Below are 20,846 nucleotides of genomic sequence, written 5' to 3' on the forward strand. Positions count from 1 at the left end.
GGGGGAGCCCGCGGTGCCCTTTCCAAAGGCAGCGTGGGGGCCGAGACGTCGTGGTGACACCCCCCTGCCCTCTCCCCGTGGCCCACCGGCAGCGGCGGGGCCGTTTCTCTCTTGAGGCGTTGGTGGCTCCCCTCCACCCGTCGGTGCGGCCAAGGGCGGTGGGGAACCTTGAGGGTTGTGTGGTGGGCACCTCGGGTGTGGAGACCCTGGGCACGCTGGGGGACGTGGCAGTCTCCAGTGGAGGCGCGCGTGTGGTGATGCTCTTGGGAGAGCGGTCTCCTGGCGCTCTGCCCGCGCCAAACCTTCAGCGACCATCACTTCAAAGAATGCTTTGGTTGCTCGGTGTGCCTTTGCTTAGATAGCAGCTCCCAAGGCGACGGGTCTGAGCAGTTTGGCTAGTCACCCCCCGCCTTGTCACCTCCCCCCCTCCCCGCCCCAATCCCATAAGCCACTTTCTGCCCCAAAGTTTTCCACTATGTGTTTATGGCCCCTCTTTACTCTTAGTTGAGTTTCACTGGGTTGGAAGCTTGTGGCATCCGTGACAGGACTGCTATTCTTGTCATCAGTGCTTTCACAGAAATGCCAGTGCCGTGCACCTGCTTTGTCATCGGCATCCTAGGTTCTGAAAAACTTCTTGTTCTTTTTCTTTGAAGTTTGGCAGAGATTTGATAATTAGGCAGGAGCTGTGGTTTTAGGTAGCAGTTCAGGACATGGAGCCACACCTGCCCTTACCGGTGGGTGAACATACAGTTCAGCCACGAGACAGAGGAAATGCTTCTATTTGTAAGCTTAGTGTTGGCCAAGTGGGTCATCTTGGCAACAGCCAAAAGTGGAATGCTGAACATATGCTACCAAGGAAGATGGAAAGAAAAAAAGGGTGTAGGCAATGGACGCATTGAGGTTCCTGCCAAACTTCACACTGGAAGACCTGTATCTGGAGTTACCCGAGTGCATTATTCTTCACGTCCGTTACTGCTCCTTGATTTGGAGCAGTAAGGTAGCTGCATGTGGTCTGCCTGTATCAGTGCTCAAGCTGGCTATAATACTTTTGGAAAGGAGATTAAAAATTCTACTAGAGCTTCCAGCAAGCTTAATGTAAAAGGAGACTTTTCTTGTGTGAAGCCTGGAATGAGGGAGAACATTTCACACAGACCCCTGCAAAGACACTAGGCATGGGTGACTGTGGGACACTGTTGACCAATACACACCATGTGGATCTTTGGTATCTAAATAATGGGCACTCTAGTTTTTGTCCAGTATTCTGACTACCTAGCTCCTTAGGTGCTACAGTTTCAGGATACCTTAAGGTTAGGATAACTTATTATCAGCCCAACTGGCTGAACATGGGCTTCCTGTTATGATTTTTCGACTAAGTAAAAGCTGTGAGGCAATGTTACCTCTATATATGGCAATAACAAGCCGTTACTGAACTACACTGTCCAATTCTGGTATCGTGCGTGAAATGGGTTGCTGATGAGTTGGAAAAGGTTCAGAAGAAAACCCACACAACTATTTACACATTTGGAAACTGGATTGTACAGGGCGAGGTAAACAAAATAGGTTGGGCTGTTTATCAGGAAGAGTCAAGAGGTGCTTGTATCAGATTATACCTACCCATGCAAAGAGAAGAAAAGAGCTCATTAGCAGACAAGCGTAAAGCAAGATTCAGTGACAGGAATGCGAAACTGGATGTTCTCAGATTAGAAATAAGACACATTATTTAGTGTACTAATGTAGCTGAAGAGTATGGGGTTGATTAAGTCTCTTCAAAACTTGTAGAAGTCCGAAAGCTGTAATTAAATATTAGCTAGGAAATAAAGGTTTTACATGGAAGGCCAGACCAGAGATTTTCATTAATGTGCTTTGGGGCCTTGCCACATGGTGAGTGGCATCTCTAAATCCTTATGCTTCCCCAGAAAAAAATACTGCTAAACTCAAGCTATGCTTGCAGAGTATGTTTTATTCCCTCTACAAACCTGATTAAATCCCAATGCTGTTTTGAAAGATATTTTAAAAGTAAGTATTGGAATGATCAGATTAACTCCACTTATGTGGTAATAATTAGATGTGTTTCTAATTGGCTAAGAAGTTTCCTAATATTCACCATGATGTTATTAAGTAGGAATTGCATGATGTTGATTTTTCTTGAGACTATGCTACAAGACTTTAACCTTTATAAATAATCCACTGGCTGCAGGAGTATTACCTGTCTGAATGAAAGTTGTAAATAATTCCCAGAATTTTAGAAAGGGAAATTTATCTGCTGCATGTGTAAGTGACTCTGAATGCTTTTGGAAATCTGTTTTTAAGCAGTCTTCCCTTCTTAGGTGTTCTGTTTCTCCATTCTCTGCCTTAGCAGAGTTGCTCTATGCACAGGTGTGTTGTGAGTGCTTAAGGACACTGAGTAGTACCAGCTGAAACAGCACGTGGTTTGGTATCCCTTGACACTGGACTGTTAGTTGACTGCATAGATCTTCTATTTAATCCCTGGTTGCAGCTAGAGATGCTTTTTAGTATTACTGCGATAGAGTTTTAAATGCAAAAAAAAAAAAAAAGTCAAATAACATGTTATTTGCTCAATCCTGTGACCTGCGAAATGAAAATAAAACTAATATTCTACTGCATCGAATTGTAGTTAAGATATATACAAAACAAATATTTGAAAAATTAGAAAATGTAGGATGAATGGCTTCAATACTGAAATTTGTTTTTTGGTATTAGAACACGCAGCATTCCCATTTAAGTGAATGAGAATTCTGCCTGCATAAGCAGAACCCAGGCCCAAGTAATAACAAAATACATGCTGCAGAAAGATCACATAACTGTGCTTTGGATTGTTTCCCAGGTTCTTCCTTTGTCTACCAGTGTATTTGGTCTCATTTTTGGGTAGTATTTGGGTCTAGGTTTCTGCTGAAATCAATGAGTGCATAGCGTTGATTATAGCTGGAACAAGTGTGAACACAATATTTGAGCAACCTTAATTTTATGAATACTTACTCCTAATTATCATAAAGTCGATATGTGCATCTTTAGCTGTATGGATCTGCTGTTCAAGGTTAATGGTAATTCATGGTTTTTCTAAGATTGTGACCTTGGACCATAAAAGTAATAGTGGCTGAATATGATTTCAAAATGTTACATTGCATAGTTCACTATGATGCCTTAGTGTTTTGCAGTATAGATCTGTTTTAGTAGAAAGAATTTGCCTTGACTCATTTTCTTTTGTTTTTCAGGAAAAGAAATGGAGCAATTTCAGTAACTGTCCAGTCTAACATCTTACTGATATCTTAAGGAATCTTACAAATACTTATTCTGAATTGAGAAAATGACTGCAGATATAGAAGAAAATACAGGTTGTTGGAAAAGAATACCTATCAAAATGTGGAACATCCAGTAGTTAATTTGGAAGTAGAATAAAATAGATATACCTGTTATGGTGCGATTCTGGAGTGGAGTTAGCTGTGTAGCACAGAGGTAGCTCTCCAAGAGAAAAAAAAAAAAAAGGACAAAAAAGAGCTTTCTGTTTTTCTAAATTATGGAAATTTTTTGGAAGACGTGGACATGGATTTTGAGCCTAGTCATGGTTTCATCGGAATTTCACAGTGACAACAGGCTTTCGTATAGTTCTCAAGGTAGGGTTCTGACCTATGTAGCTGACAAGAAGCACCTATTTTTGCATTGCATTTGAGTAATATTTTCTAAACTGCGTTTATGTAATGCATGAGATCATATGGGCTCTGCTCTTAGTTTTATGATTCATTGTTGTGGAAATTTAAATACAGCAAATCTGATTAAATTTTTTGTTTTAATTTCTTTCTGTCTACTTTTAACTGTAGGAAAGCCTTGCAAATTAGATCTAGTAAAATGTTGTACTTGATAATAGTTTAGAGGCTTGCCATAACAACATTAATGTGTTTTTAGACTAGGAAGTAAGAATCTAATCTTCCTTTGATCCATTAACATTTATAGGTTTTCAATTAAATGAAGAGCTGTTTACATGGTTTTACGATATAATACTTTTCATTACTACTGTGTTTATTCTTCAGATGGATCTAATAGCTTTTCTCTTTGAATGGTATCACTGGGAAGAACGTGTCCTTCTTATGTTAGAATTTAGCCCCAAATATTTAGGAAAAGATGCACAGTTAAAAATGTTTGTATTTCCAGTGACATCAAATTAATAGGAAACTGAACATATTTTTTTTTACTTAGAAAAAAGAAATTAATGTTTTCTTTTATTTAATAAAGCGCTACATCTTGCATTCACCTGAAAATGACTTTTACTCATGAGGGTAATGCGATTTAGCGAAGTATGGTTTATGTTTATACTACTACTTGTTGTTTCCTGTTATATTTTCTTCTCTTCTATGCCCACTCCCTGGACTGTCTTACCTTGTGATTACAAAGAGGAATTCCTGTCTTACCTTGAACACTACCAACTAACAATCCCAATAAGGGTTGATCAAAATGGAGCCTTCCTCAGCTTTACTGTGAAAAATGCTAAACCCTCAAGAAGGAGGAGGAGCACAGACCCTTATGACCAAGAACTGGCAGCATCTAAATTATTTTTTAAACTTTCTGCCTATGGCAAGCACTTTCATTTAAACCTGACTCTCAACACAGATTTGGTGTCCAGACATTTTACAGTAGAATACTGGGGGAAAGATGGACCACAATGGAAGCACGATTTTTTAGACCTCTGTCATTACACAGGATATTTGCAAGATCAACACAGTACAACTAAAGTGGCCTTAAGCAACTGCAATGGTCTGGTAAGTGCACATTACGTGTTCCAGTATAATAGTGTGCTTGTCCCTTTTAAATTACAGAAAAAGAACTTCATTGCATATCTCAGTTCTTTGAGTCCCCGCGGGAAGCAAGCAGACAGGAGGGTGCAAAAAAAACACACCCTAAAACCTGATCTGGGTCCTGGGGAAAAAGTGTTTATTGTTTTTTCAAGCTAAATTGTAAGTACTAAGACCCAACTCTGTAGCCCTTTAGCAGGCAACATTGTCAGTGTTTCTGGTGTCTGCAGAAGGGCTCCAGGCTTAGGTCTGGGCCGGGAACCGCACAATATGCAAAAATGTTGCAAGCTGGAGGGGCTGGGAGGAGGAAGCAGCCCATCCTTTGGGGTACTGCATCTCTCCAGAGAGACATTGGTTGCCCTGAACACCCGCTCGTTGCCTTTGAGAATCTGGATTTAAAAACTCTGAGTAAATAACAGAGGAGAGGAATCGCTCTAGAAGAGCATTTGGTGTATATAGAGCATTGCTGCTATAAATTCAAAGAGCGAAGAGTAAAGTAGGTCTTTTGTAAGAACCAGCATCAGGAAGTAACTATTTACCTTTTTCTTAGAGGTATTCTGTTGACAAATTGTAAACAGTTGCATTTAAAAGCAGGATTAGACATTCTCATCTCTTTTATTCTCATCTCTTCTTTTACCATTCATCTCTTGATCACATGATGGTGGTGCTTGTATGGGAAAAAGCTTCTTTTATTCCCAACAGAAATTAGAAAACAAACGAAAAATAACTAACAAAATACTAAAATAGAAGAGCATGACTAGGATATACTAAATCAAGAACCTGTAATTTCTCTAGTAAAAAAAAAAAATTAAAAAATAATATTATGGTTATTCATTCTGGTGTTAACCATAGTAGAACACTGGTCAGTCTTCTTGTTAGGAATGAACAGATCTACCTGATTGCTACGGAAAAAAAAAGTTTGCACAGACTTACTAAACTAATTCCTATTTATCTTTGGAAGTGCTATTGAGTAATGCATCTTGGGATGTTATTTACAAGTAAAAGCCGTCTGCTTCAGACCAAGATAGGTTGCATTACACCCAGCTGCTTGTGGTATCCCTGATACAGCCTATATTAGTATTTTGGAGTACTCCTAAGGAAAAAGAATTTAATGGGGATTTCCAGGGCGAAGTGAACACTTTCAAAGAAATGTAGTTAAAATGGTGTTCTATTGAGTGTAGTATCACCATTTGGTTAATGCAGACATGTATCAGACACTTCTGAATTTAGTACAATTTTCACTTTGATTTTGCAGTTTCCATTTAATAACATTTTTTTTTTTCCCCCCAGCAGTTATTTAAGCTCTTTAACTCATATCCTCAATATTTTTGCTTTTGAGTTCTTTTCAGCTATGGAGAGCAAGTCCCCGTTTTCAGGACTGGCTGCTTTAACAGAGGCTGCATGCCTCTCTATCTCCAGAGTTTCTGCTGGCTGGGGCACAGAGTGTTTGCCCCTCTTAGAGCCTGCAGTCAGTGCCATGGTGCCCTCATTTCAGTTCCTTTCTGACCTTGGCCAGTGAGTGAGCCAAGAACGCCTGCTCTTGGCTTAGCTGAGTCTTGTTTTCCTTTCATGTTAGGAAAATAAGAGTGGGATGAAGCAGGAAAAAGTCCATGTTCTCGTATCAGCTTTGCCCATCTCTCGTTCCTTGTGGCACTTCTTTTCTTCAAGGAATTTAGCAGCATGGAAGGTGTTGTGGAGAAGCAGAATCTTTTTTTTCCCCTTCTGTATCTCAGACCCTGAGGTGACATTTAGTAGTCCCATTGCTGCGTGCTTTCCCTCTGTCCTCAGCCTTGCTGTCTTGCTGGAGTGAAGTTGCCTGTTCTGTGGTTCTAGGTGTCAGTATGTCAACTTGCTGTTTGTGAGTTAACTTTAGTGCAAAGTGCTTCCCAGTTAAATTGTCATTTTCAGTGCTTTCAGTTGTAGTCAGCACTTACGTATTTCTTCTGGGTATTCCTGGTCTCCATTAAGGCAGCCTTTATCTGGGCACGCCATGACTGGCACTCCTGAGTTCCACATGGTCATGCCTCTTGGGACAGGAAGTGTTGGGTGTCCACTGCATCTCCTAGACAGGCCAAGCCACAAGCCTGTCATGCTCCAGGAGCAGCCGCAGGGGTGATCCAAGGCTCTTTCTCAGAGAGGCAGGGATCCTGCAGAGGAGTGCAGAAGGAAGCTAGACTCTGTATCATCCTCCACCGTACAGAAGCTCCTCTGTCATCCTGTGTTGGCAGGGCCTCCCAGAGCACTGAGTACGGGAGTTACCACTCCATTCAGATAAAACCATCACAGAGTTATTTTTAAATGATGATTCCTACTGATGAATATTTTGTTATACAGCTGCTGGTTAGAACGTGTTTAATAAAGCAGTTGGTGGTGAATATTGAAGACAATGTTACTTGTTTTAGAATTAAAGTTCAGAATATGTCAGGCTTAAGGTATTTGTTTCTTTTTCCAATCTGATTGTTGGTCTGAAAGAGACTGCCAGTCATGTTCTGCATAGTCCTTGATTAACACCTGACTCAAAGTCAGTCATTTTAAGTTTTATTCCAAAACAAGTAGTAATCTTTAACTTTGCTCACAAGCAAAAGTATTCCATTCATTCCATTTGTCCGGTTAGGCTTCAGTATTGCCAAATGAGTCAAATTTCTTCCCCTTAGTGAATGTTTAGAGTTTTTCTGTTCAGTTATTCAAGGTGGTCAGGTGAGATCGTGGTCTAATTAACAGAAGTTGTATGACTTTGAAGAACACTTGTAGTATCTGAGATGAATTCTAGTGCAAGCAGGGCTTTCTCTCAGTTTTGTTACAATAAAAGTGATGAGCAGTCAAGTTCATTTCCCTGTCACTGTTTCCCGTTTCAACCTCTCCCTTTATATTTCTCATTACCAAGCGCCCCAGAATTACAGACTGCTGCTTACCGAAGTTTCATTCCAGCAGTTTCCATCTTCTGGGCCCTGATTATGCTATAAATTGTCTGAAGTTATGAGGAAAGCTCTGTAATCCAGTGAGCAGTCATGTGAGGAAATTGAAGGTCTTGTCCGGCAGGCTTTTTGGCTTCCAAACTCATACTTACTTTAGTGGATGTTACATTTGTGGATGGATTGCAGGTTTGGACTTCTCATGAAAGAGTCTGCAATGAGCAGCATTTTGGGGCCTTTGAATGTTGGGTGCAAGGCAACATGGCTGAGGCATTGCCTAAGCTGAGTAAGTCATACTGAAGGGAAAGAAGGAACAGTGGTAGATTGGCTGAAGAGAGAAGAACTTGACCTCAAGGGAAGGAAGTCTGCCTGATTCTGAGGGGAGCAAGTCTTAAAGAGATGTTTTGGAGCTCATAGTAGTGGAATCAAGTAGAACTCAAACTTTTTGCATTCTGGCTGACCTCTGTCCTCTGCCAGGCGTCAAAGCTCTTTGAATGCTCAAACTAGTTTTCCGCAGTAGCAGATTTTCTCATTTTGAACTGAAAAGCCCAATAGATGTCAAAATGTGTAGGAAGTTATTATTCTTAGGAAAATGAATGAGAGGTTAAATCATATTTTGAGGCAGCTATGGTTCCAATGAAATGTTTAATGTAAAAGCCCAAGTATTTCTGTAGCATGTGAAGTTCCATGCACTGAATAACATTTGTACTGAGTGGCACCGATGTCTCCATCCGAACAGAAATGATAAAGAATGCACAAGAAGTAGGCTGGGACTAAAAGCAAGACCTTCCTTGGTTAAAGGAGGAATTATTTTGCTGGAAGACTTTGTGTTTGTTTCATATATTCCTAAATTCATATATGTATCAATTATTCATATTCTTCTTAAATTAGCTCATTTGAAAGCTGATACTACCATAAAGAATACGTCTACTTTTATAGATTCTAAATTGCATATAGTATGGTATTTTTGAATCATATGTAAAATAATATCTCATTTATAAAATAACTGTTAAAGATCAGAAATTACAGTGTTGTAGTTCAGAGTCTTTATAGTTCTCTTTGGTACTGATATGTATTTGCAGTATAGACTTAGTATTCAGGAAATAATATATATGCAGTCCCTGTGCTAGTTTCAAGGTGTCTTGTTAGATTCCATGATGTATTGTCTCAAGCCAGAACACTATTTTTTCATCTTTAAGAACACAGTAAGCTTAATGCAATCTTCTTCCTTGCACTGAAGTGCGTAGCCAGCTGTAGACATACTGAACAACACTGACACATTTTCAGAAGTTTCCATTTCTACTCCTTTACATTAAAAACGGATAAAGCATAAAGTCTAGAAAGGCTCAAGGCATGGAGAAACTGTAAAACAGTAGTACTGTGTGGAAAAGGCATGTGCTCACTTGTCCTCCGTAATTCATTTTGCTTCTGCGCCTGATGGACACCCCGCCATCTGAAGGAGGTTAAGGCCCCAGCTGGACAGCCTGACAGAAAAGATTCCTTTTCACAAATTCAGGGGAAGTCCATGTGGATTCACAGATTTGTCTGAGCATGTCAAACTGCTCGATCCAGACCTTATATATGTAGCAGGAGTTGGCAGTCTGTAGTGAGATTGGGTAACACAGGACCTCAAACAATCTGTTTTAGATAATAATCTTGGGAATGTTGCTTGTAGTAACCTACTTGGGGCATTCAGCTTTTCTTAAATTCATGGTATTTTGTCAAAACCTTTTGCTTGTCATTCTTATGTCTTAATGATGTTTCTTACACTTTGGAGAGGAAATCTGATTTACAGACTGTTCAAATACAATAGGAAAACTAAAAAAAAAATAAATCAATTCATTTTAATGCTTTAAAAGGGCATTATTTCAATCTCCTTTTTCAGCTGAAATTGTGTTTTGCTCAAATAGTAGGTTATAAGCCAAAACGGGGTTTACAGTACTGGTTTGGATATAATAGGATAATTCCCACTATTTATTAATCAGGCATTGCTGAATGAATATACAGTGGAAGTATCTCTAGCCACATGAGTTTTCTAAGCTCAATTAAATGCTGGATGTCACTGACATAGGTACATTTTCCATATGGGATTTGGAGTGCTTCTTAAAAATCAGCCACTGCTATTCAATGAGTTTAATGTTGGAAAAACAATTTTGTTTTCCAGCAAAATTACTGTTAAGTTTAAAATGATACGTGTATGCCAGGCTTATGTGAAGGGCGTATGCAGAGCAAGTAAGTTTCCAGTGTTTATCAAATCACTGGCTAGTTTATCAAATCACAAAGCCACATACACTTACCACCAGATAGTTAGAACATGTAAGTTAAAATTTATTTGGAGTTCCTCAACTAAATGTTATTAAGATCTCTCTTCTCTTAAACCACCATAGTGTTTGGAAAGATAAGGGCAGATGTTGACTAGGCATAGGAAAAATTGGTGATACTCTGCTAACCTTTTTCATTGCTGGTACCTGAAGGAACTGAAATCAGAGTTTGCAGACATTCATAGTAGTTTTTGCATATTTGCTATAACAAATATGCAATTTGTATAGAGAATTAATGCTGGAATTAAGTGTTGTTTGTGGCGTCTGGATTGACTCACACCCCACTGAGGTCATCTCACTGCTTAAAACTATCAGTTTCAGTATCTGGTATAAATGTCTTGTTCATGCTTAGACTTGTTAACCTGGCTGGACTTGAGTACAGATATGACGGATATATACCCTGGAGTAGTCAGATTTAGGTTAAGTCCCACTCTGTTACAGACATGGAGCCACAGGTTGGATGGTACCTCTGTCTCCTCAGGCTTGGCATGAAGCAGGCAGCCTGATGGTATTGGCCAGAACCACTCTGCAGGACTCTTTTCTTCTGGGAACATGATACCAGAGCTTATAATGACTCAGGATTTGTGTGAACCCAGATGTCTGACATCCAGACTGGATGCAGTCCAGACTGTTAAGGTTCTTTCTGCACATCTGGCAAACCCAGTTACAATTTTGTTTGTATTTTCCAGACTATTTAAGCAGCAGTGTAGCAGTAAATGATTTATTTTCTAGTAAAATCTTAGACTCCAAGTAACAAGGAGGCATTGTGAGAGGAATTTGATACCAGCATCTTCCAGGTGAATATAGACCCCAATGTTGCCTTCCTGAGTAAATAATTGAGTTCATAATGAAAAATAGCAGTGAAGAGGAACACTTACTGTTACAGTCACTGTGAAAGGAATGTGCAATTGAAAGCTGATCAAACATATATTTTCAAAATTTATAATAGGGTTGTATTTGGAGAACTGTTCTTCCTGATGTGTTATGCAGGATTTTTTATTTTATAAGTTTTATGTTGTTACTGAAATCCAGTTATTCTGGGAGTGAAGAACAGCAGGCATTTGATGTACAAAACAGCAGCAGGATGAGAGCTTTGACCAAGAATACACAAGCCCTGATCTTAGAAACAGCTCCAGGATATTTAGAGCAGATATAGAGTGAGTGGTCTTATGGCCGATCATAGGCGTCTCATTGGAGGAGAAAAATAACCCCTTTAAAAAGGCTTATGCATAGTACTTGCTTTACAATTCAAAGGTGCAGAAATTCATGTTTCATCAGATCAGGATATGAATGCAGAAGTTCCTGCTTCCAGTCTTCTACCTCATGAGTAGCTCTTTCTCCTGGTGTGGAAAGTTCGTACATTCAGAATTTTCTAGATATGGATACCAGAATTTTTTATTTAGCAAATATAGTTGTGGGAATCTGTCAGGGTTTGTTCCCCAATACTTCTGTATCCGAAAGGATTCCAAAACTGGATTTTCTGGTAAAGTTCAGTTTTAATTGCTGAAGGTTCAGGAAATTGCATAGTTGGCCTGAAATCTCCCTTTTCTTCCATAAACCACTTCCTGTTTGGAAGAAGCTGAGTTCACAAATGTGAAAGTTATGGGAATAAAATATCTACTATTCTGCACTGCAGTATGAGGGGAAAAAAAAGTTCATTTCATATAGAGAATGAGGTCCTAGTGCACAGTCTGCAACAGCTCGGATTTGCCAGATTTGTGGTGAGACCTTTTAAGGAATAAATGCTGTGTAGATAGTGTATCCCAAGTTAATATTAATAATTTGATTTTGATAACTAGCTCAGTTTTGGAATTAAGCAGCTGAATGTAAAATGCTGAATGGTTTCTCTGAATATATGTTCTAAAATTAATCCTTCATGCTGTTTTTTTTGATGCAATGTGTGGCTTTAAGAGTCTACCAATATGGTAGAATGTGTTGGTTTGGAAGGGACCTTTAAAGGTTATCTAGTCCAACCCCCCAGTGGTAAGCAGGGACATCTTTAACTAGATCAGATTGCTCAGAGTCACATCAAGACTGACCTTGAATGTCTCCAGGGATGGGGCCTCCACCACCTCTCTGGGCAACCTGTTCCAGTGTCTCACTACTCTCATTGTAAAGAACTTCCTAATGTCTAATCTAAATCTACCCTGCTTTAGTTTAAAACCATTACCCCTCGCCCTATTGCTACATGCCCTTGCAAACAGTCTCTCCCCAGCTTTCTTGTAGGCCCCCTTCAGGTACTGGAAGGCTCCTGTAAGGTCTCCCCAAAGCCTTCCTTCTCCAGGTCGAACAACCCCAACTCTCTCAGGCTGCCTTCATAAGAGAGATACTCCAGCCCTCTGTTCTTCCTCGTGGCCCTCCTCTGGACCCACTCCAACAGGTCCATGTCCTTCATGTGCTGAGGGCTCCAGAGCTGGACACAGTACTCCAGGTGGAGTCTCATGGGAGCAGAGTAGAGGGGCAGAATCACCTTCCTCAATCCCTCAATCTGCTGGCCATGCTTCTTTTGATGAAGCCCAGGATGCAATTTGCCCTCTGGGCTGCAAGTGCACATTGTAGGTTCATTTCCAGCTTTTCATCCATCAGTAGCCCCAAGTCCTTTTTCACAGGGCTGGTCTCTATCACATCCTCCCGCAGACTGTATTGGTAGCAATAACCATCCTGACCCACGTACAGGACCTTGCACTTGGCCTGTTTGAACTTCATGAGTTGCATGGGCACACCTTTCTAGCTTGTTCAGGTCCTTCTGGATGACATCTCATCCCTCTGGCATGTTGACCACACCACTCAGCTTGGTGTCTTGGTGTCATCTGCAAACTTGCTGAGTATGCACTTGATCCCACTGCCTATATCATTGATGAAGATATTAAACAGCACTGGTGCCAGAATGGATCCCTGAGGCAGAGCACTTGTCACCTCTCCCCATCTGGATATCGAGCCATTGACCCTCTGGGTGTGACCATCCAGCCAGTTCCTTATGCATGGAACAGTCCACCCATCAAATCCATATCTTTCTTGGTGTCATCTGCAAACTTGCTGAGTATGCACTTGATCCCACTGCCTATATCATTGATGAAGATATTAAACAGCACTGGTGCCAGAATGGATCCCTGAGGCAGAGCACTTGTCACCTCTCCCCATCTGGATATCGAGCCATTGACCCTCTGGGTGTGACCATCCAGCCAGTTCCTTATGCATGGAACAGTCCACCCATCAAATCCATATCTTTCCAACTTAGAGAGAAGGATGCTGTAGGGAATTGTGTCAAAGGCCTTGCAGAGGTCCAGATAGATGATAGCTGTAGCTCTTCCCTTGTCCACTGATGTAGTCACTCCTTTGGAAGGAACAGTGGTAGATTGGCTGAAGAGAGAAGAACTTGACCTCAAGGGAAGGAAGTCTGCCTGATTCTGAGGGGAGCAAGTCTTAAAGAGATGTTTTGGAGCTCATAGTAGTGGAATCAAGTAGAACTCAAACTTTTTGCATTCTGGCTGACCTCTGTCCTCTGCCAGGCGTCAAAGCTCTTTGAATGCTCAAACTAGTTTTCCGCAGTAGCAGATTTTCTCATTTTGAACTGAAAAGCCCAATAGATGTCAAAATGTGTAGGAAGTTATTATTCTTAGGAAAATGAATGAGAGGTTAAATCATATTTTGAGGCAGCTATGGTTCCAATGAAATGTTTAATGTAAAAGCCCAAGTATTTCTGTAGCATGTGAAGTTCCATGCACTGAATAACATTTGTACTGAGTGGCACCGATGTCTCCATCCGAACAGAAATGATAAAGAATGCACAAGAAGTAGGCTGGGACTAAAAGCAAGACCTTCCTTGGTTAAAGGAGGAATTATTTTGCTGGAAGACTTTGTGTTTGTTTCATATATTCCTAAATTCATATATGTATCAATTATTCATATTCTTCTTAAATTAGCTCATTTGAAAGCTGATACTACCATAAAGAATACGTCTACTTTTATAGATTCTAAATTGCATATAGTATGGTATTTTTGAATCATATGTAAAATAATATCTCATTTATAAAATAACTGTTAAAGATCAGAAATTACAGTGTTGTAGTTCAGAGTCTTTATAGTTCTCTTTGGTACTGATATGTATTTGCAGTATAGACTTAGTATTCAGGAAATAATATATATGCAGTCCCTGTGCTAGTTTCAAGGTGTCTTGTTAGATTCCATGATGTATTGTCTCAAGCCAGAACACTATTTTTTCATCTTTAAGAACACAGTAAGCTTAATGCAATCTTCTTCCTTGCACTGAAGTGCGTAGCCAGCTGTAGACATACTGAACAACACTGACACATTTTCAGAAGTTTCCATTTCTACTCCTTTACATTAAAAACGGATAAAGCATAAAGTCTAGAAAGGCTCAAGGCATGGAGAAACTGTAAAACAGTAGTACTGTGTGGAAAAGGCATGTGCTCACTTGTCCTCCGTAATTCATTTTGCTTCTGCGCCTGATGGACACCCCGCCATCTGAAGGAGGTTAAGGCCCCAGCTGGACAGCCTGACAGAAAAGATTCCTTTTCACAAATTCAGGGGAAGTCCATGTGGATTCACAGATTTGTCTGAGCATGTCAAACTGCTCGATCCAGACCTTATATATGTAGCAGGAGTTGGCAGTCTGTAGTGAGATTGGGTAACACAGGACCTCAAACAATCTGTTTTAGATAATAATCTTGGGAATGTTGCTTGTAGTAACCTACTTGGGGCATTCAGCTTTTCTTAAATTCATGGTATTTTGTCAAAACCTTTTGCTTGTCATTCTTATGTCTTAATGATGTTTCTTACACTTTGGAGAGGAAATCTGATTTACAGACTGTTCAAATACAATAGGAAAACTAAAAAAAAAATAAATCAATTCATTTTAATGCTTTAAAAGGGCATTATTTCAATCTCCTTTTTCAGCTGAAATTGTGTTTTGCTCAAATAGTAGGTTATAAGCCAAAACGGGGTTTACAGTACTGGTTTGGATATAATAGGATAATTCCCACTATTTATTAATCAGGCATTGCTGAATGAATATACAGTGGAAGTATCTCTAGCCACATGAGTTTTCTAAGCTCAATTAAATGCTGGATGTCACTGACATAGGTACATTTTCCATATGGGATTTGGAGTGCTTCTTAAAAATCAGCCACTGCTATTCAATGAGTTTAATGTTGGAAAAACAATTTTGTTTTCCAGCAAAATTACTGTTAAGTTTAAAATGATACGTGTATGCCAGGCTTATGTGAAGGGCGTATGCAGAGCAAGTAAGTTTCCAGTGTTTATCAAATCACTGGCTAGTTTATCAAATCACAAAGCCACATACACTTACCACCAGATAGTTAGAACATGTAAGTTAAAATTTATTTGGAGTTCCTCAACTAAATGTTATTAAGATCTCTCTTCTCTTAAACCACCATAGTGTTTGGAAAGATAAGGGCAGATGTTGACTAGGCATAGGAAAAATTGGTGATACTCTGCTAACCTTTTTCATTGCTGGTACCTGAAGGAACTGAAATCAGAGTTTGCAGACATTCATAGTAGTTTTTGCATATTTGCTATAACAAATATGCAATTTGTATAGAGAATTAATGCTGGAATTAAGTGTTGTTTGTGGCGTCTGGATTGACTCACACCCCACTGAGGTCATCTCACTGCTTAAAACTATCAGTTTCAGTATCTGGTATAAATGTCTTGTTCATGCTTAGACTTGTTAACCTGGCTGGACTTGAGTACAGATATGACGGATATATACCCTGGAGTAGTCAGATTTAGGTTAAGTCCCACTCTGTTACAGACATGGAGCCACAGGTTGGATGGTACCTCTGTCTCCTCAGGCTTGGCATGAAGCAGGCAGCCTGATGGTATTGGCCAGAACCACTCTGCAGGACTCTTTTCTTCTGGGAACATGATACCAGAGCTTATAATGACTCAGGATTTGTGTGAACCCAGATGTCTGACATCCAGACTGGATGCAGTCCAGACTGTTAAGGTTCTTTCTGCACATCTGGCAAACCCAGTTACAATTTTGTTTGTATTTTCCAGACTATTTAAGCAGCAGTGTAGCAGTAAATGATTTATTTTCTAGTAAAATCTTAGACTCCAAGTAACAAGGAGGCATTGTGAGAGGAATTTGATACCAGCATCTTCCAGGTGAATATAGACCCCAATGTTGCCTTCCTGAGTAAATAATTGAGTTCATAATGAAAAATAGCAGTGAAGAGGAACACTTACTGTTACAGTCACTGTGAAAGGAATGTGCAATTGAAAGCTGATCAAACATATATTTTCAAAATTTATAATAGGGTTGTATTTGGAGAACTGTTCTTCCTGATGTGTTATGCAGGATTTTTTATTTTATAAGTTTTATGTTGTTACTGAAATCCAGTTATTCTGGGAGTGAAGAACAGCAGGCATTTGATGTACAAAACAGCAGCAGGATGAGAGCTTTGACCAAGAATACACAAGCCCTGATCTTAGAAACAGCTCCAGGATATTTAGAGCAGATATAGAGTGAGTGGTCTTATGGCCGATCATAGGCGTCTCATTGGAGGAGAAAAATAACCCCTTTAAAAAGGCTTATGCATAGTACTTGCTTTACAATTCAAAGGTGCAGAAATTCATGTTTCATCAGATCAGGATATGAATGCAGAAGTTCCTGCTTCCAGTCTTCTACCTCATGAGTAGCTCTTTCTCCTGGTGTGGAAAGTTCGTACATTCAGAATTTTCTAGATATGGATACCAGAATTTTTTATTTAGCAAATATAGTTGTGGGAATCTGTCAGGGTTTGTTCCCCAATACTTCTGTATCCGAAAGGATTCCAAAACTGGATTTTCTGGTAAAGTTCAGTTTTAATTGCTGAAGGTTCAGGAAATTGCATAGTTGGCCTGAAATCTCCCTTTTCTTCCATAAACCACTTCCTGTTTGGAAGAAGCTGAGTTCACAAATGTGAAAGTTATGGGAATAAAATATCTACTATTCTGCACTGCAGTATGAGGGGAAAAAAAAGTTCATTTCATATAGAGAATGAGGTCCTAGTGCACAGTCTGCAACAGCTCGGATTTGCCAGATTTGTGGTGAGACCTTTTAAGGAATAAATGCTGTGTAGATAGTGTATCCCAAGTTAATATTAATAATTTGATTTTGATAACTAGCTCAGTTTTGGAATTAAGCAGCTGAATGTAAAATGCTGAATGGTTTCTCTGAATATATGTTCTAAAATTAATCCTTCATGCTGTTTTTTTTGATGCAATGTGTGGCTTTAAGAGTCTACCAATATGGTAGAATGTGTTGGTTTGGAAGGGACCTTTAAAGGTTATCTAGTCCAACCCCCCAGTGGTAAGCAGGGACATCTTTAACTAGATCAGATTGCTCAGAGTCACATCAAGACTGACCTTGAATGTCTCCAGGGATGGGGCCTCCACCACCTCTCTGGGCAACCTGTTCCAGTGTCTCACTACTCTCATTGTAAAGAACTTCCTAATGTCTAATCTAAATCTACCCTGCTTTAGTTTAAAACCATTACCCCTCGCCCTATTGCTACATGCCCTTGCAAACAGTCTCTCCCCAGCTTTCTTGTAGGCCCCCTTCAGGTACTGGAAGGCTCCTGTAAGGTCTCCCCAAAGCCTTCCTTCTCCAGGTCGAACAACCCCAACTCTCTCAGGCTGCCTTCATAAGAGAGATACTCCAGCCCTCTGTTCTTCCTCGTGGCCCTCCTCTGGACCCACTCCAACAGGTCCATGTCCTTCATGTGCTGAGGGCTCCAGAGCTGGACACAGTACTCCAGGTGGGGTCTCATGGGAGCAGAGTAGAGGGGCAGAATCACCTTCCTCAATCCCTCAATCTGCTGGCCATGCTTCTTTTGATGAAGCCCAGGATGCAATTTGCCCTCTGGGCTGCAAGTGCACATTGTAGGTTCATTTCCAGCTTTTCATCCATCAGTAGCCCCAAGTCCTTTTTCACAGGGCTGGTCTCTATCACATCCTCCCGCAGACTGTATTGGTAGCAATAACCATCCTGACCCACGTACAGGACCTTGCACTTGGCCTGTTTGAACTTCATGAGTTGCATGGGCACACCTTTCTAGCTTGTTCAGGTCCTTCTGGATGACATCTCATCCCTCTGGCATGTTGACCACACCACTCAGCTTGGTGTCTTGGTGTCATCTGCAAACTTGCTGAGTATGCACTTGATCCCACTGCCTATATCATTGATGAAGATATTAAACAGCACTGGTGCCAGAATGGATCCCTGAGGCAGAGCACTTGTCACCTCTCCCCATCTGGATATCGAGCCATTGACCCTCTGGGTGTGACCATCCAGCCAGTTCCTTATGCATGGAACAGTCCACCCATCAAATCCATATCTTTCCAACTTAGAGAGAAGGATGCTGTAGGGAATTGTGTCAAAGGCCTTGCAGAGGTCCAGATAGATGATAGCTGTAGCTCTTCCCTTGTCCACTGATGTAGTCACTCCTTTGTAGAAAGCCACTAGGTTGGTCAGGCAGGACTTGACCTTAGTGAGGCCATGCTGGCTGACTTGAATCACCTGCCAGCCCTCCATGTGCTTCAGCATAGCTTCTAGGAGGATCTGTCCCATGATCTTCCCAGGCACAGAGGTGAAGCTGGTAGGCTGGTAGTTCCCGGGGTCCTCCTTTCAAGCCTTTTTAAAAATGAGTGGAATGTTTCCCTTTTTTCAGTCACCAGGGACTTCCCCTGACTGTCATGACTTTTGAAGTGTCATGGAGAGTGTCTTGGCAGCTACACCAGCCAATTCCCTCGGGACTCTGGGATTCATCTCATCAGTTCCCATGGACTTGTGCATGTTCAGGTTCCTCAGGTGGTCTCAAAGCTTGTCTTCACTTACAGTGGAAGGGACTTTGTTTCCCAGGTTCTCGTCTTGAGGTTCTTCAACTTGGGAGGTGTGAGGAGAGATGTTGGCAGTGAAGATCAAGGCAAAAAAGTTCAGCAAAGCCATTTTGGCTTGGCATCACTTTCAATGGATATGAATCATGTAGTTTTGGAAAATCTCTGTGAAGAGATTATTTGTCATAAACCAAGAATATGTCTTGCTTTCTTACCACATCCACCAAAAATGATGGGAAAAAAAATCCAGAAATAAGGCAATGATATTTTTATTCTTTTCCCATTTTGTTGCTTATAGGTTCCCACTAAAATCAGTGGAGGAGAGCTGGCTCATGCATTACTTTCTGTCTTGGTTTATAGTTGTGGATTTCTTCAAAGAGATAGATGACAGTAAAATATTTGTTAACATTAAGCTTTTTAATAGGAGTTTTATGTTGTCTTTTGCAAGTTTTAATTTTCTTATTTTCTTCTTTAAGCATGGAGTCATTGCTACAGAAGATGAAGAGTATTTTATTGAGCCTTTAAAGAATATAACAGAAGATTCTAGTAACTATAATTATGAGAATGGTCACCCTCATGTTATATACAAAAAATCTACCATGCACCAGCAACATCTCTATGACCACAGTCACTGTGGAGTCTCAGGTAAATGAGTATGAGTGTCAATCTTTTTAAAAAAAGTTGTAACTTGAAATGTATTTTAAACTCTTGCTTGGTTCACATATAAGACAGTGGAGAATATAGCAATGGGAATCATTGCTTTTAGGAATCATCACCTTTTGGGTGAAGCAATGTGCCTGGTTGAAAAGTAGCTTTGCTTTTTTTTCAGATTGAGATATAGTGTCTTTAAAAACTGAGACACTGGGAGTTAGTCTTGTTATATGCCTGTGTTGTATACAGTGGTAGTAATAAGCACAGGCTTCTTCAAAATGTGCTACCAATGGACTTTGTTCCCCAACTGGAAAGTATGAGTGACTAAGTACTATAGCTCAATGTAAGTGTTCCATCTCATTTGAGGAGACCTGACATGCGATAAATGTGTTAGTATTATGGTTAGTAATACATTTGGAACTGGAGTCCACATCTTTCTTGTTTATGGAGGTTTATTGTGTTTTGATAGTGGCTTTTGGTTCAGTAAGTTAACATTATTCCATAATAGTCAAATATATGATTTACACATTCCTTATAGGATGGATTTTGTAGTTTTGATTGAGAGATATTTTCCTTGTAAAGCAGTTTTAACTTCCATAAATATGCTTTTCAAGTACTCTTAGACATGATTTTCACTTGCTTAATCTGAAGCCAAAACCAAACTTCTAAGGACAGCATGGAGTAAATATGACAACTTATTTTAAAGCACTAAAATAATGGGTGTTTTACATAATAGAAAAATGTCCAAACCTTGTCATTTTTTTTATATCTCAGAAATGGCTTGTTCCTAAAAGTTCAGTCCTGGACAGTTTTATTCCATGAGATTCACTGCACAGAGCAAGCTGACAAATACTAATCTTAAAATAAAATAGTATCACCATTCATTGATGTAACTTATTTCAGTTTCTTTTGGAGCTTGTAACTTTGACTGGCACCAGCTGACTAAACTTACAGTACAGATTGTCTACAAAGGCCCATGCTTGGGAGACAGTTTTTCCGGAGTGTTTCAGTTAACTGTCTTTAGGGAACATCAAACCTCATGTATGTAACTTCTGTTTTAGTTTGGAAGCATTATTCCATCTATGTGCTTCTAATATTTCAAAACGACTCTCCTAACTGGTACTTCTTGCAAACTGATTGTAAAATAAGAGTACTGATGTGTGTTCATTTTGTGGGGAAAGCTGTCACTTAAGCCTCTTGAAATAAGTGGAAGGATTATGAAATGTAGGATGATGCAGTTCTTACCATTATTATATCCCTAGAAGAAGAAAGGATGTTGGCCTCTGTCAGATATT

The 20,846-nt window shown here is 40.0% G+C and overlaps 1 protein-coding gene across 2 annotated transcripts in view; it reads left to right on the forward strand.

Moving 5' to 3' along the window:
* ADAMTS6 (ADAM metallopeptidase with thrombospondin type 1 motif 6) overlaps positions 1 to 20,846 on the forward strand; it is a 160,618-nt gene that overhangs the window by 2,137 nt on the left and 137,635 nt on the right. For both annotated transcript variants that reach the window (XM_014965132.1, XM_014965133.1), the window contains exons 2-4: positions 3,234 to 3,632; positions 4,408 to 4,772; positions 19,377 to 19,545. In XM_014965132.1, coding sequence (XP_014820618.1) covers positions 3,536 to 3,632; positions 4,408 to 4,772; positions 19,377 to 19,545 — 631 coding nt within the window. In that variant the 5' untranslated portion in view covers positions 3,234 to 3,535. The remainder of the gene's footprint in view (positions 1 to 3,233; positions 3,633 to 4,407; positions 4,773 to 19,376; positions 19,546 to 20,846) is intronic.

This window comes from Calidris pugnax, unplaced genomic scaffold (assembly GCF_001431845.1).
Source record: "Calidris pugnax isolate Ruff unplaced genomic scaffold, ASM143184v1 scaffold273, whole genome shotgun sequence".
Classification (NCBI taxonomy): Eukaryota; Metazoa; Chordata; class Aves; order Charadriiformes; family Scolopacidae; genus Calidris; species Calidris pugnax.